The following is a 14,534-nucleotide window of genomic DNA, read 5'->3' as shown; positions in this document are numbered from 1 at the left end:
CGGCCTGCGAGGATCACATAATTCCAGGGTTAAAAACCTTTCTGTTTCTTCCTTCTGTCACATATCATTAGTATAGTAGGAGACCATAAAAAAAAAGTGCAGCCAGAAAGGGTTTAACTGTTACTGAGTCAACATTTGACAGTCACACTCTATTCTGTCATTTCATGCATGTGCTTTTTATGAGTTTTATAGCTCTGCGAGCTTTCTTTCAGAGATGTCCATTATAATAGCTGATCCACAGCTCATCTCTCTGTGTGCCTGTATGCCCGGTGGAGAGCAAAACTCATTGCTTACACAAACCCCAATTGAAGGAGTAATAGAAGAACCATTGATGCATGCACTGTTTAATTTAGGATCAGGTAACTAAGGACATAACCACTTCCTCCAAGATACAGTGTGTGTGCTCTTTTGTTTGAACCGCCCTATCCTACATCACCATGGGATGTCCACTGTAGCCTTGAAAGCTCCGTGCGTTTTCAGTTGCTTTTTTGCATAAACTGAAATGACAGTATTGGGAAATTTCTCATTTGAAATATATAACAGATTTAGAGAATTGCATGTCATCATGCTTGAGTCTGACAAAGGAAAAGAAATTTTTTTTAAAAATTGTGGATGATAGAAAAGAGGAGTAAATCTCTGCAGTTTTTAAAGTTCTTAGTAAAATTTTCTTTTTCAATTCATATTTGCCTACCAACTTAGCCATAAAGAATTGAAGATCCTAATAAGGAGCGTAATATTCAAGCTGAACTATTCCTGAAATTCCTACATGTTGGGAAGAATATCTTTTCAATGTTCCCTGTTTGTTTTCTGTTTTGAATAGCATATCTTTATTAAATATTTGCAAACTAATGGGATTCTATCACTTGTATTAACCCATTTTGTAACAGTTCTGGGACTCAGAGAAGTTAATTGATTTGAGTAAAGTAGTATTGCTAATATATAAGTCAGAGTTTATTTCAAATAAACTTTTTCTAATGAAAAAGCACAGTATTTTCTGACTTCAAATACCTCCTCTATCTATTGATCCCACTAGCCTTTGCCATTCTAAATAGTTTCTTACTTAGATGGTATAGATCCATACTGACCACTTCAAACCAGCTAATTACTCATATCTCTTTAAATGATTTTTGGCCTTCCGTGTTGATTTCCAGCACAGACTGGTGTTACATACAAACAATACTCATGCTCTCTTCCATTACACAAGGCACTGGATTAGCCACAAAACCAAAGACCAGCTTCCAGATTCCCCAAGTGAATATTAATACATTAATAATAGATATTTGGATGTTGAGTTTTAGAATGATTCATTTGAGCCCAAGAAGCTATATGGTCTACAACTTTCTTTTCTTCTGTAAATAAGATACAATTCCCTTTCATTTTCATTCAGTCAACATAAGATCAAAATATTTTTAAAAGATATAATAGATTTTATCTTAATATTTAATCGACTCTAGCAAAACTACAAACTTGTATAAGATTTCATTAGCCAGATACGACTCATCTTTTTCAATAGAGATCTGGTTATTATCCAATAGGCTTTTTAATTATTATTATTCAAGGAAGAAAACATATGGGTGATTCTCTTTAGTCTTTATTTATAAATCCCCTGCACATTCATTTTGATTACTTAGTGATAATTAATCTCTTTGTACTCTGTACTCTGGGATTACTCAGAACAGTTCAGAAGTGTTTCTTCAAATGTGTTTGTTTGTCTGACATTTTTTTCCCTTAAGGTAGGGAGAAAAAGATCAACAATTCTTTTCAGTTTCATATGAGCATTTGAACAGTAATGAAAATGCAGTAAAGTCTAAGTGTTACACTGGATTTGTAGTTTAGAATATTGGTCTTAAAGTGGAGGCATGTGCTATTTTTTTTTTTTTTCTGTGCAAATTCTTGACAATGTGACAGAGCCATTTGGAATCATGATTATGAAGTCGATAAAAATTGTCACTTGTGCCCATCAACTTTCATGTATTTTCTCAAACTAAGCCGCTTTGATGTGGCCTATTTTCAACATCTTCCCATCTACTTCTTTCCTATTTGATATCTACTACTATTGTTTGCTTTTAGATGCTTCTTTTTAGGAAGAATTTAAGTATAAATACTCTGAGAATCAAAATAGTCCCATTTTCAGTGACTATTGTACATATGAAAAGAGCCCATAAGAAAAGGAAATACTTCAGCCAAGGAACAGAGTTTTACAGATAATAGTATGTTGGTAGACTCTTCTGGGGAGATGACTGAAGAGGATGGTGGAAGATGAGATTAAAAGGAAATTTCCTATGAAATCTTGTGGGTATTACTTTCCAGCTGGGTTATTCTCATCTCTTCCTCCTTACATAGCTTTCCTATGTCTTCTAAATTTGTTGTCCACTCGTAGTTTTCCTAACATGTAGCATTGTCACCATTTGAGTTCAGATACTATGTGTTTTAATGAAAGGAACACTACACATTGTCCAGTTCCTCCAAGGTTCCCTCCTTGGAGGCAGGTGAAGCAGGTGAGGCAGGAGAGGCAGGAGAGACAGGAGAAGCATATATCTGAGAATCATTATAAAAAGAGTTACAAAAAAAATCGCTTACCCTGTTGATTTCTATTGTCTCCTCTAACATCCTCTTGAGAAGGATGAAAAGGCCCAGTCTGCAGTAGCTAATTATTTATTGTACTGCATGCTTTAAGGATGATTCACAATGAAATACTCTTTAGAAAATATGTGGTATTGTTTCCCTATACACCATTAAACCAAAACTTGATAGATGATCCATTCCCCGTGAATTCTCCAAAGAAGGTGCAGTAAACTCTCCATGGACCTGGAAACTATCCGATCATGTTGATTGAAAGTGTGATTTTAATACAACTTTTGTTCTCGCAGCTACATTTACTCTGAGAGAGCCTGTTAAGCTAGTATTCTTGCAGCTCCTGAGCTCAGCTGAAGAATATACAGTAGACTTTCTCAGCAAAAGAAACACAGACTATATCAAGCAGCTAAAAAGATCAGTGTCACACCCAAAACAAACTGGGTCAGATTCTGCCTTTTTAAAAATGTATAGCTTGTTTCAAATTTAATACTTCATAATTCTATAAAACTAATGTTAATACAAACTGCTTTCTGTTGCATTTTCCTACTGTATGGTAAACTGATTGAAATTTTGAAGTGTGTTCCATTAAATCCTGTACAGACCTTGATGACTGGAGTGCAGGAGTTCCAAGGCTACTGACTTGAGAGACTTTTCAATCTAGTCGGCACAATAGTAGCTTTGTCAGATTTTGTAGAGATAAAGCGTGTGCGGTGCTCATGATTTCAATATTCTATTGGTGATTGGTGAGAACATTAGTTGGGCTTTTCACCTGCAATACAATAGTGGATTATTTCTTGTGAACCTTTTATTGTGCCAGTAGCAGTTCTACACTATTTGTAGTTCATTAGTGCAATCCGTAACTGAGCTTCCCAGAAAATGTGGAGAACAATGACAAGAAACTTGAGCAAATGTTGGGAGATCCAATACATGTTTTTCTTAAAACTGTTCTGGAACAACATCACCCCCAGAGCATGCTGGAAAGTTAGAGAGAAAGTTGTCAACTTTTCATTATACGCATTTCTGTTCCTCAGATCACCCAATTTCTTAATTTAGAAGCAATTTAATATCTTCTGTGGTTTAGATTAGGCATTATATTTTTCTTGAACATAATTCAGTTTGTAAGCCATGTTCTCCATGAATGCAAATCATGCACTGCATGCTTCTAAATGACTTGATGTCTTTGCAGATCTAATTTTGTATATTTGTATCTCAAATAATTCGCCAACTCAATATTTTGGCTTAGCAATCCAAATCAAATTGTGGTCCAAGTAGCAGGCACTCACACTGGATATACGGAGACTTGACAAGCAATTAGCAATGAATATTTAAATGTCTTCATTACCCTTGCATGAGAAATGCAGATGGCATTTAGGGAGATGGCAAGCAGAGGGCACTACTGTGAATTCTGTTTCTATCATTCGGTCACCTGACTATTGGAAGGCTTTCTCTGGGCCCCCTGCCACTCCTATACTTCTACTCTCTGGCTAAAAATAAAGTAGGCATTCCAAATGTAGAACAGGTTGCTTCTGTGAAATTTCAGTGCACATTTTGTGATTTGGGGAGGTTGTCTCTAAGAATCCCAGCGTATCTCCTTCAGGCATATAGAACCCAAATGCCAAGTCTTTATAGGGATTTGTAAGAATGAAAATTTCTTCAAAAACCCTGCTGCTCATTTCCTTTAATCAGCTTGGTAGAATGTGATAGGCATGCAAAGGTGAGTAAATCAATATCCCATCCCTTCCAGAAGCTAATGTATTGTATATGGCCAAAAGAAAGAAATGTCTTTGAATAATCATAATTTCAAAATTTAGCTCTCAATTCGAATTTCTTTATTTAAGGAGAAAACAACACTGGAAAGTCTGACTCAGCAACTGGCAGTTAAACAGAATGAAGAAGGAAAATTTAGCCATGCAATGATGGACTTCAATATGAGTGGAGATTCTGATGGTTTGTGAAAATTATTTGTATCTGTTACAATAAAGTGTAAGAGAGTGTGTTTATGTCAGTAGAAACTGCTAAAAAAAAAAAAAAAAAAAAAAAGGCAAGACAGATATGTCACACCTGAGCATTAGTAGGAGCTCACGTACACAGCACAGCAGTCCCTTGCACAGCGCACTTTTACCGAGTTCTCACTTAATAAAACTTCTCTTTTTATCTCAGCCACAAACTGTAAGTGCTACTGCAAGTGAAGAGGCTGGCTCTCAGAGTTTAGAATCATTTTTTTTTTAATGTGCAGGGTCTACAGGGTCTCACTACACAGATGGGACTTGTAGTGATCCTCGTTTTCAGCCTCCCAAGTGCTGGGATTACAGGTGTGCACCACCACACCCAGTCTCAGTGTGCCCCAGGGGTGGGACTGACAGGGGGATCAAGCCCCAGTGCTGGCACCTTGGCATCAGTACGGTCCAAGGTCACCAGGTTCTAGGTGCAGGAAGCAGAACTTCGATTGAAAGTGGCCTGATTATAAAGCAAATCGCCTCCATTGCCATCTCTCCCTGTCTTTCACTTGCTGTTTTCTTATACCTTAAACCTCTTAGAAACTCCTATCTCTCTGCTTGTTCTTTCAACTTTAGTTCCATTCATGACCAGAGCACCTAGTCCAGAGGACTTTCTCTGGATAGCTTCCTGCATTTTGGAGCCCTTTCCTCCTGGCCTCCCTACCCTGCAGATGCTTTACTTTTTCTTTTAGAGCTCTGGCTGCACAACATTCTGCTTCCCATATACCTCAAGTTTGTGTCATCTCCTTTGGATATCCAGATAACAAAAGCAGTGAATTGAATGGACGCTAAATTTGATAAAATAGAAAAGAGGAAATAGAGTAAAGTGCCATTATCTAGTACCTCTCCCTGGAAGCTCTTTTTAGTGTTAGGTCACACACAGGCATTTTAAGACTTCCTGTGGGGCTGGCCAAATAGCTCAACCTATTACAGTGCCTGCACAGGCAGATACAGGGCCTGGGAGTTCCTTCCCCAGGCTTGCTGTACTTGCCCCACCTCCGGGGCTTGCTGAGAGGGCAATTGAGATTGGGCGGGGTAGCGCGCGCTTGTAATCCCAGCACTTGGGAGGCTGTAAACAGGAGTTGGATCTATGAAATGCAACTCTGTAGACCCTGCAGACCCTGTCCTAAAGTACAAAAAAAAAAAGTTCCTGTGGTGTCAGAGCCTCAACTTCCCTACTGTGACAAAGGAAGTCCCTTGCATGTGGAAAAAGCTGCATCCCAGAGAGAAGCATCCTGTAGCAGAGAGAGGAAAGAGTCCTTGACAATCACGCAACATATGCAGTGTGCTCAAAATACATGGTGAATGTTAAAAGCTTTTTTAGTAATATATTACAGTAAAGGCAGCCCGGCCAGCAGTCTCCCTTAGCACACTCTCCCTGGCTTCAAACGCACTTATTCCATTGTTCTTACATGCTCTAAAGCAGTTTCCAAAGTCTTTTGAGTGTCTTTACGGTTGTGATTAAGAACTCAGGTAAGGCTGCAGCCCAGTATGAGCCAGAAGAAAGGCAGGCTCATAAAAACATTGCTTTGTGTCCTCATGCACCTTATTCAGCCAATGTGGCACCATGTGGCTTTGTGCTCTTCTGCCAACTAAAAATGACCATAAAAGGCAAGCATTTTCCATCAGTTCAGTACAGCAAGGCAGCTACAAGAGCACAACTAAAACTCATAAAAGAGGATTTCCAGAACAGCTTCAGAAAGCGGCCAGAATGATGGGATAAGTGTTTGAAGGGAAGGGGAATATCTTGAGGGTGATTAAAGGCAATGTGTCTTTTGCTATAACAATTTTCTTTAAATCTAGACACTCACCATTTTTTTTTCATCATAACTCATGCATAGCTGTCTAGTCTGTACCTCAGGACAGTTCCACTTAAATTATCAAGGTCTGTATCTGCCAAGAACGAGCCAAGCTTGAACATTTAACCTCATAATTCTGTTAAAACTAAAGCTTATTTAGTTGGACATCCAAGAAAATCCTGTTTTCATTCATCTACTGTGCCTGAACATGTTGTTCTGCTTGCGGCTTCATCAGCAAGGATAAACCCGTCTAGCTGATATGCACAGTGCTGGTTTACATTTGATGAGGTCAGATACTGTTCTTTTATTGCTTGTGTTGCTGTAAGGAGTAGGAACCAGACAAAGCAGATGTGCAAAGGATCGTTTGCTAGTTTCAGAGCCATTTTAGAAAGATGTTCCCATATATAAGCACTCATTTTTGTCCATAAAAAGACAATTACTGGTAGTAACACATTTCATAAATTTTAAGTTCTGTTAGTATGATAAAGTAAGCCCATGATAGTCAGCATTAAAATATCAAAGTTTTCTTAATGTTATTTGCTAAATTCAGTCATGCTTGTGTGTAAAATATTTTCCACTATTCCAAGGAGCATGTCAAGAACAAGAAACAATGACACATTCTATGAACAGATATTTTTGTTTGTTTGTTTGTTTGTTTGTTTGTTTGCTGCTGTAGAGGGTGACAAGTTGGTAATTTTGGTTGAGTCTGACCTTTCAATTTATGAAATCAAGGAATACAAATGCAGAAAAGCAAAGTGGTGCTTCTATTAATAATACAAGTTCTAGAAATCCCAGAATATTTTTAATTTTACTCCATCTTTTATAGTGAAAACTTATTTTTAGTGAACCATGTTTTCTTCTGGTTCTCCTTATTTTTATTGCCTAAACTCAAGTATCTTAGAAGCTCTGGCAAAGCCATTCTAAGAAATCAGATGAGGCTCTCAGAGGAGTGAGTGTAGCTTCTACAGGTTTCACTGTGATTTATGAAATTAGTTTTATTATTTTTATTCTGATTGAACTGAAGCTATCAGTAGTTATCTGGAAAACTTTAAATGCTAAGAGAAAATATAGATGAATTTATTATATTTTCCACCTTATCCATGTGTGTTCAGACTCCCTAAGAAACTATGGTGATATTATATTTAGCTTGTTCTTTTCCCTACAATTTTTAAATATCTTTTTGGGGGCAGACAATCATTGTTACATCAGCATATTTCATACATATATTAGCATGTAATTTCAAAGAAAAGCCAAGTACATTAGGGGAAAATATCTATCTTGTATTTTGCCCTCAAAATTTTATCCATCCTGGTTTTATTTATGTAACCCCAGAGAGATAAAAAGTTATGAGTCCTTCGTGTTGCTCTGATAGCCTTCAGGAGAGAAGACCCTTCCTCACCTTCCACAATCCATCTGCCACATAGATCACTGTTTCACAGTTGTGTCAGCCTCTTCATTTTTTAATATTTCTATCGCACTGGCATGCTTATTGATCTAATCTATTGTTTTTCCAATTACATCCAAAATCAAATATTTCAGCTTCTTATGAGCTCTTCAATGTAAATAATGAATCAATCCATAGCCTATTGAAAGGACGGGGAAAATAAATTAGAAGTGGATTAAAAATACAAACACAACATTTGCTACTACAAAGCTTATCATAAAAACTTCATAAATAAGCATCTGTCTTCAGAACTAGAAGTACCATGATCAGAGTACTTTTTTGTTTTTAGATTCTTTTAATAGACCGAGAAACAGTAATGCTGGAAAGGGAGTTGCCAAAAGTTTTAACACTGACATGAGTGATATTCCTGTTTTTTAGGAAGTGCTGGAGTTTCAGAGTCACGAATTTATAGGGAATCCAGGGGGCGTGGTAGCAATGAACCCCACATAAAACGTCCAATGAATGCTTTCATGGTATGGGCTAAAGATGAACGGAGGAAAATCCTTCAAGCCTTTCCCGACATGCACAACTCCAACATCAGCAAGATACTGGGTAAGCAAGCATGAAGAATCAAGTGATATATGAATACATGTACAGCTCTGGTTTTTCGCAGGTGTAGAAAGAGACTGGGTTTGGAAGCCAGGCAGCTCGTGCCATCTGCTTCTCTAAAACATAAGCACCATCCTTGAGGGTTCTGATAATCATGGAAGTATAGGTTCATCAAAAAGGTCCCCAACTTTTGTAACTAGCTGAACTCCATGTCTCTATGATAATTACTGTTATATTTTCTCTTTTTTTAGAAATCTAAAAATATTTTAACTCTGACTGTCAAGGAAGGAACTTCACCTGAGACAGTAGAGAATGCTATTGGTCATTTTCATTCATTTTCTTTGTTGTTGTTCATCTTAAGGCTTCTTCCTCTTTCATCACCATGTAACACAAGGGTAAGGCCTTTGACTCAGAGCTGTTTAGAGTTCATCACAGAGAGGGGCCTGAGTCAGACATGGTATTTTCCTGTTACAATTGCAAGTCAGTTTAATCTCAGAACATAGGAAGAACTGCTGCTCACTCTGTAACTTATATTTTTAGTGCCCATAGGTACCAAAGACACCTTGAGTCACACTTAGTAACTTTCAATAATTTTCAATCTTATTAAAGCTTTCAGGTTACCAAAACACAAAGCACATATGTACTGTATCCATAGATGCTGAAGCACATGGAAAGGATGGGTAAGAAAAAGGAGTTCATCTTATAAACTATTAAGTCCCAAGGGGGAGAAATAAATAGAGGAGCATTTCTTTCATATCTGGGCCATCTGTTGACATTACTGTATTGTCCTTATCATCACCTTTACCACCATTTCATCTTCAAATAGCCTGGTGCCCAGGCACTGAAGGCATAGGCAAATTTTGGTTGTTCATTCCCTGATGGCAAAAACTGAGCAATAAAGATAGAATAGAAAAACCCATCTCTATCAACAGATTTTAAGTCTAACAAATATGTCTAATTTTATTAAAGTTGATAACATACTTGGAATTGCATGTAGTTTATAAACATAGTATTCCTTTTGATTCTTTTCATTAAGAAAGTGCTTGTGTTAGGTAGTTCCTAAGCATATTCATGGATTTTGTGGTCCTATTTTATGAACGGAGGTAATTGATGCCACCCACACCACATGTGATCAAACAAAGCTATTAGCCATGCAAACTGGTGTCTCAGTATTTTCATCTGAAGTGCTTTGAGGATTGGTTGATGAACACATCATATCAAAAGGCATGAACACATGAAGGCTTAGATATGCACAGAAAATGTGAACATCTATATTTTAAAACATGTATCTATAGAAAACCAAAGACTAGAACTAAATAGAAATGCGTATTTTTCGCATCTTCCCCCGATCTCTGCTCCATTTTCCCTTTTATGCCTTAGATGCCTTCTTCCACTTAAAATTCACCTTTTCTGAAATGCAGTGCACCTTTTCACTTGGAACACTCTAGAAATGTATGAAGTGATCTCGTGCAAGAGTGTTTCACCCTTTAGCAATTATTTGGAAATTAGAAATTTAAAAATGTCAAAATAAAACTAGCTAAATACTAACATTGCTTAATCTGTCTTTGTATCACTCAGTTCTTATGTCTACATACTAAAAAAGCAGTAATCATAGTAGAAACTTTTAAGAGAAATTTCAGTTTTGATGACATGAGTACTTTAAAAATATAGCAAAATTGTTTGTGGAAAAGACTTGTCTAAGACAATTCCTTGGTGGTCTAAAGAGGTGACTACTATGACTGCATGATTATGTCATCCAGGGCACATGAAAGACAGTGCCACCTAATTTTAGTCTTCCAGATAAAATGGTATTATGTAAAGGTAGGGCATTTATATTTGGTCCAAAATTAAACCCTGAAGTGTTTTGGACCTCAATATTTAGTCATAGTTTTAAATAAATAAATGATCTTCAAATATCCACAAGATTATTCTGAATGGCCTATTTCGTATAAAAGTACAAAGAGAGCTTGATGTTTTCCTCTTTACTGATTGTTTTGGATAACAGCCTCCGACAGCATGCTGCTAATTCATTCTGCTTAAAACAGGCGCTTGAGCTGGGTTGACATTTTACGTAGTCTCTGGGGATCCTAGTTGACATTTTAAAGGGCTTCTAAGCATTTTATAATACCCTAAAATCTGGTTTTAATAAGCCATTCTGCTGAAATTGTTAACATAAGGAATCACCTTTTACTGTTTGGCGCCAAATCAGGGAGTAGGGGACATCTTTTTCTGATTAGATATACAGTAGTTCGAGTAAAATGTGCAAATTCATTACACACCCCATGGAGATGACAATGTTCCTCACTCTCATTCTCCATCCACTCTGCAGTGCCAGATTTAGGAGGGAAAAGAACAATTTTAAGGCCTGTTTTCTTATTTTGAGAATTGAATAGTTTTCATTGAGATTTACTATTTTGTTATCAGGAAGCACACCCAGTTTTCATTCTCAGCTTTTCGTTATGAAAGACTCGCCTTTTGAGAGCACTAGGGCATGCACTTCCTGCTTGTGGGTCCAGGTTAAGCAGGCAGCCACGCCCAAATCAAATGGACAGTTTTTTTGAGATACCTAACCTGTGTTTCCAACAGTCACATTGAGTGTATTTCGGGGATTTATAGCCAAGCTGTTTTCAATAGCTGTGTTACCTACAAAGCCCTTAAAACTGAACCAAACCCAATTCAGAGGAATTATTAAAACAGGAAAACTGGATATACCACCAAAGTGAAGCCCTATTCTACATGGTCATACAGTGGTATATCAGGCACTTTTCTCAGTTAGTTCTTAGGCTATCTTCTCGATTTTAAAAAGAGTGTAATTCATAAATGGAGTTATTTATACATGTATTTTAAGATTCAGTAATACCCCCAGAGAAACTGTATACCAATAGTTAGAATACTGTGTAATCTCCTTTCTTGCCAGACTTTGAATCCAGCTTGCCTAACAATAGATATCTATTATGCCATGTCTTTTTGTATTTGTCCCATTTCCTCTACATTTTTGTCAGACTAGCTCTAAGCTTGTAGTCCTGCCAAAAAGCCTTTATCATTGTATTCTTCCTCCTAGGATGCCCTTATCTTTCTGATCTTCATAGACATCATGTCTTCTTATCCTATGTTCTCTTACTTTCCTGTACTTCACACAGTTAGGATTACAATAATGAAATTTATACCAGGCATGACAGCACATGCCTGGAGCGCCAGTATTCTGTGAAGCTGAGGAAGAAGGGTTGCAAGTTCAAACTCAGCCTAGAGGAGTCCGGGGAGATGACTCAGTAGAATAAGCACTTCCCTGGCAAGCACAAGGGCCTGAGTTCAATCCCCTGTTCTGAAAACAAAACAAAACAAAACAAAACAAACAAACAAACAAAAAAACCAAACAGCCTAGGAAACTGAGCAACTTAGCAAGGCCTGTTCCAAAATAAAACATGAGAAAAGGCTGGGAATGTAGCACAGTGCACAGGCCCTGTGTGCAGTCTCCATGACTGCAAAAATAATAATTATGGTGATAATTTATATATATGCATATATATATATATATATATATATATATATATATATATATATATATTCATAACTTTTTTTCATTGAATAGACAGTATAAGGGCTGGCCAAATAGCACAGTGGATTAAAGTGCCTGCTTAGGCAGATGCAGAGACCAGGGTTCCATCCCCAGCATGCAGTGCCAGCCCTGCCCCAAGGGCATGCTGAGCCTGTGACTGAGACTGGGCGTGGTGGCATGCTCCTGGAATCCCAGCACTAGTGAGGCTGAAAAACAGTAAGGATCACTATGAGTCCGATCTGTATAGTGAGACCCTGTGGGCCTTATACTAAACACGTTTTTAAAAAAAGAATTGCGAATCTAAACAGACAGGAAGCATGCCTCCCCCATGGCTCTCTCATTCATCACTCCATATTCAGCAATTAATACAGCAGTGTGCACATAATAGGATATGTAAAAACAGTTCTCACATCCTAAGAAGGTTACTTCAAGGCATAAACATTTCCTTTCCCTAGAGGAACATAATAGTTTAGAGTTTATATAATATTTAGACTTAGGGAAGAATCTTTTGCAATTCTCATTCTAATTGGGCATATTGATTTCTTTGTTCAATTTTGAAATAAAGATAGCTAGTGAATTTTATTTTAAGTGAACTATCCATGATCTATATCTTAATGTATTCTTGTTTGCCAGTACGTTATTTCTGATATGCTCAGTTTTTTACTACTCAATCTGTTTATAAAATTAATATGCACTCAGATACTGGGTAGAAACTCCAAAGGCTTGCCAAATAGCTCAGTGGATTAAAGCACCTGCAAATAGGTGCAGGGGCCAGGGTTTGATCCCTGGGCTTGCTGTGCCAACCCCACCCCTGGGGCATGCTGAGATGGCCATTGAGACTGGGCGTGGTGGCATGCACCTCTAATCCCAGCTCTTGGGAGGCTGCAAACTAGAGAATCACTATGAGTCCAATCTTTATAATGAGACCCTGTAGACCCTGCAGACCCTGTCCTAAATACAAAAGAAAAGAAAAAGAAAAGAGAGAGAGAGAGAGAAAGAAATTCCATGAAAAGAAGTGATCCTGTGTAATAGTATTATAGCTTATTTTTTTTTTTGTATAGAGACAACAACGTAATGTTATGTAAGTGCCTCTACACAAAATGTTCAGAAACTAAAGGAGTTTGAAATTGTATTTGCAAATGATATGGCCTGACCAATTGACTTAATTTTGGACACTGCTTTTAAAAAGAAGTTTGAGAGATAATAGACAAAGAATCTATTTATTTTGAACTATAACCTGAGCTTCTAAGAGGAATAAAATTATATTAGCTGAATGGATTGGAAAAAAATCTATGTTTATTAGTGTTCATAACTCCTACATGGATACTCCCACCTGCACAGCATTTGATCCAATAGAAAACAATTCTGAGCAAAGAAATAACGCCCTGTTCACTGCGCACTTTATTTTTATTTTTATTTTTCTGTAGTTTTAGGGGAGGATCTACAAGGTGTTCAGGATCTCACTACTAAATCAGATTCGTAGTGATTCTTCTATTTACAGCGTCCCAAATTCTGGGATTACAGGCGCCCGCCAACACGCCCAGTCTCAATCTCCATCTCAGGGCGCCCCGGGGGCGGGGCCAACACGGTCAACCCAGGGATCGAACCCCTAGCCCCTGCGCCTGCTTTCAGGCGCTTTAATCTGCTAAACTATTTGGCCAGCCCGAAGAGAATGTTTATTTATTTATTTTTATATTTTTAGTGCACGGTACACAGAGTCTAGAGGGTCTCACTACACAGATCAGAGTTGTAGTGATTGTCCTGTTTTCAGCTTCCCGAGAGGTGGGATTACAGGCGCGCACCACCACGCCACTTCTTAGTTGCTGTCTCAGAGCGTAACAGGGGGCGGGGCCTGCACGGCCACACCAAGGGATCACACCGCCAGCCCCTGTGTCTGCCTAAGCAAGCTTCTTAATCCCCTGAGCTACCTGGCCAGCCCTGGAGACTACATCAATTAGAAGAAAATGTTTCTTTGGTCTCACAGTATCGCTTTTGGGTTCAGGTGCTACATCTACTGATGTTCTCGCTGGCAGTCTGTGGCACTGAGTGTACCACATGGCAAGAGGCAGGGCAGTCCTCTCTCTTCTAAAGCTCCCAGTATTCCATGAAGGGGCTCTAACCCTAACCAACTCTCAAAGGCCCCACCTCCAAATACCATGAATTGTTGAATTGTTTCTACCCTATTAATACCTCTCAATCAGGATAAAGGCAAGCAGGAGTTTTGAAGGGAACAAATCATGTTTCAGCCATAGCTGCAGGGACCTCCTAGCTCCAGCTTTTCAATCTTCGTACACGTGGGTCAGACTGGGTTATTTGCATATAAGTATACTTCACCTGCAATAAGAATTTTAAATCTGTCTTTAATAAATGAACACTACTACCTTTCTTACTGCTACACAGAGCCGTAGTTATAGCACCAAAGCTTTTAGGCTTATACTGAGACTGAGCATTAATTACTTTTAGTTAAGTTTAAAACAGACTTTTCTCAATCTTAGTTCAATGTACGCCAAAACTTTAAGTAAAAAGGAGAAATAATATGGTTTATCATCATTAATACTGTGTGTTTATCTTCTGTTTATTATGAGAAGTGACTATTTCATTGAAAATGTTGA

At 37.9% G+C, this 14,534-nt stretch overlaps 1 protein-coding gene across 2 annotated transcripts in view; it reads left to right on the top strand.

Moving 5' to 3' along the window:
- Positions 1–14,534, top strand: part of Sox5 (SRY-box 5) — a 419,324-nt gene that overhangs the window by 400,946 nt on the left and 3,844 nt on the right. For both annotated transcript variants that reach the window (XM_004634556.2, XM_023718979.1), the window contains 2 exons: positions 4,416–4,524; positions 8,196–8,369. In XM_004634556.2, coding sequence (XP_004634613.1) covers positions 4,416–4,524; positions 8,196–8,369 — 283 coding nt within the window. The remainder of the gene's footprint in view (positions 1–4,415; positions 4,525–8,195; positions 8,370–14,534) is intronic.

Source organism: Octodon degus, unplaced genomic scaffold (assembly GCF_000260255.1).
Source record: "Octodon degus isolate 3935 unplaced genomic scaffold, OctDeg1.0 scaffold00064, whole genome shotgun sequence".
Lineage (NCBI taxonomy): Eukaryota > Metazoa > Chordata > Mammalia > Rodentia > Octodontidae > Octodon > Octodon degus.
Note: the sequence above shows the minus strand (reverse complement) of the source record. Positions and strands in the feature narration are given on the sequence as shown.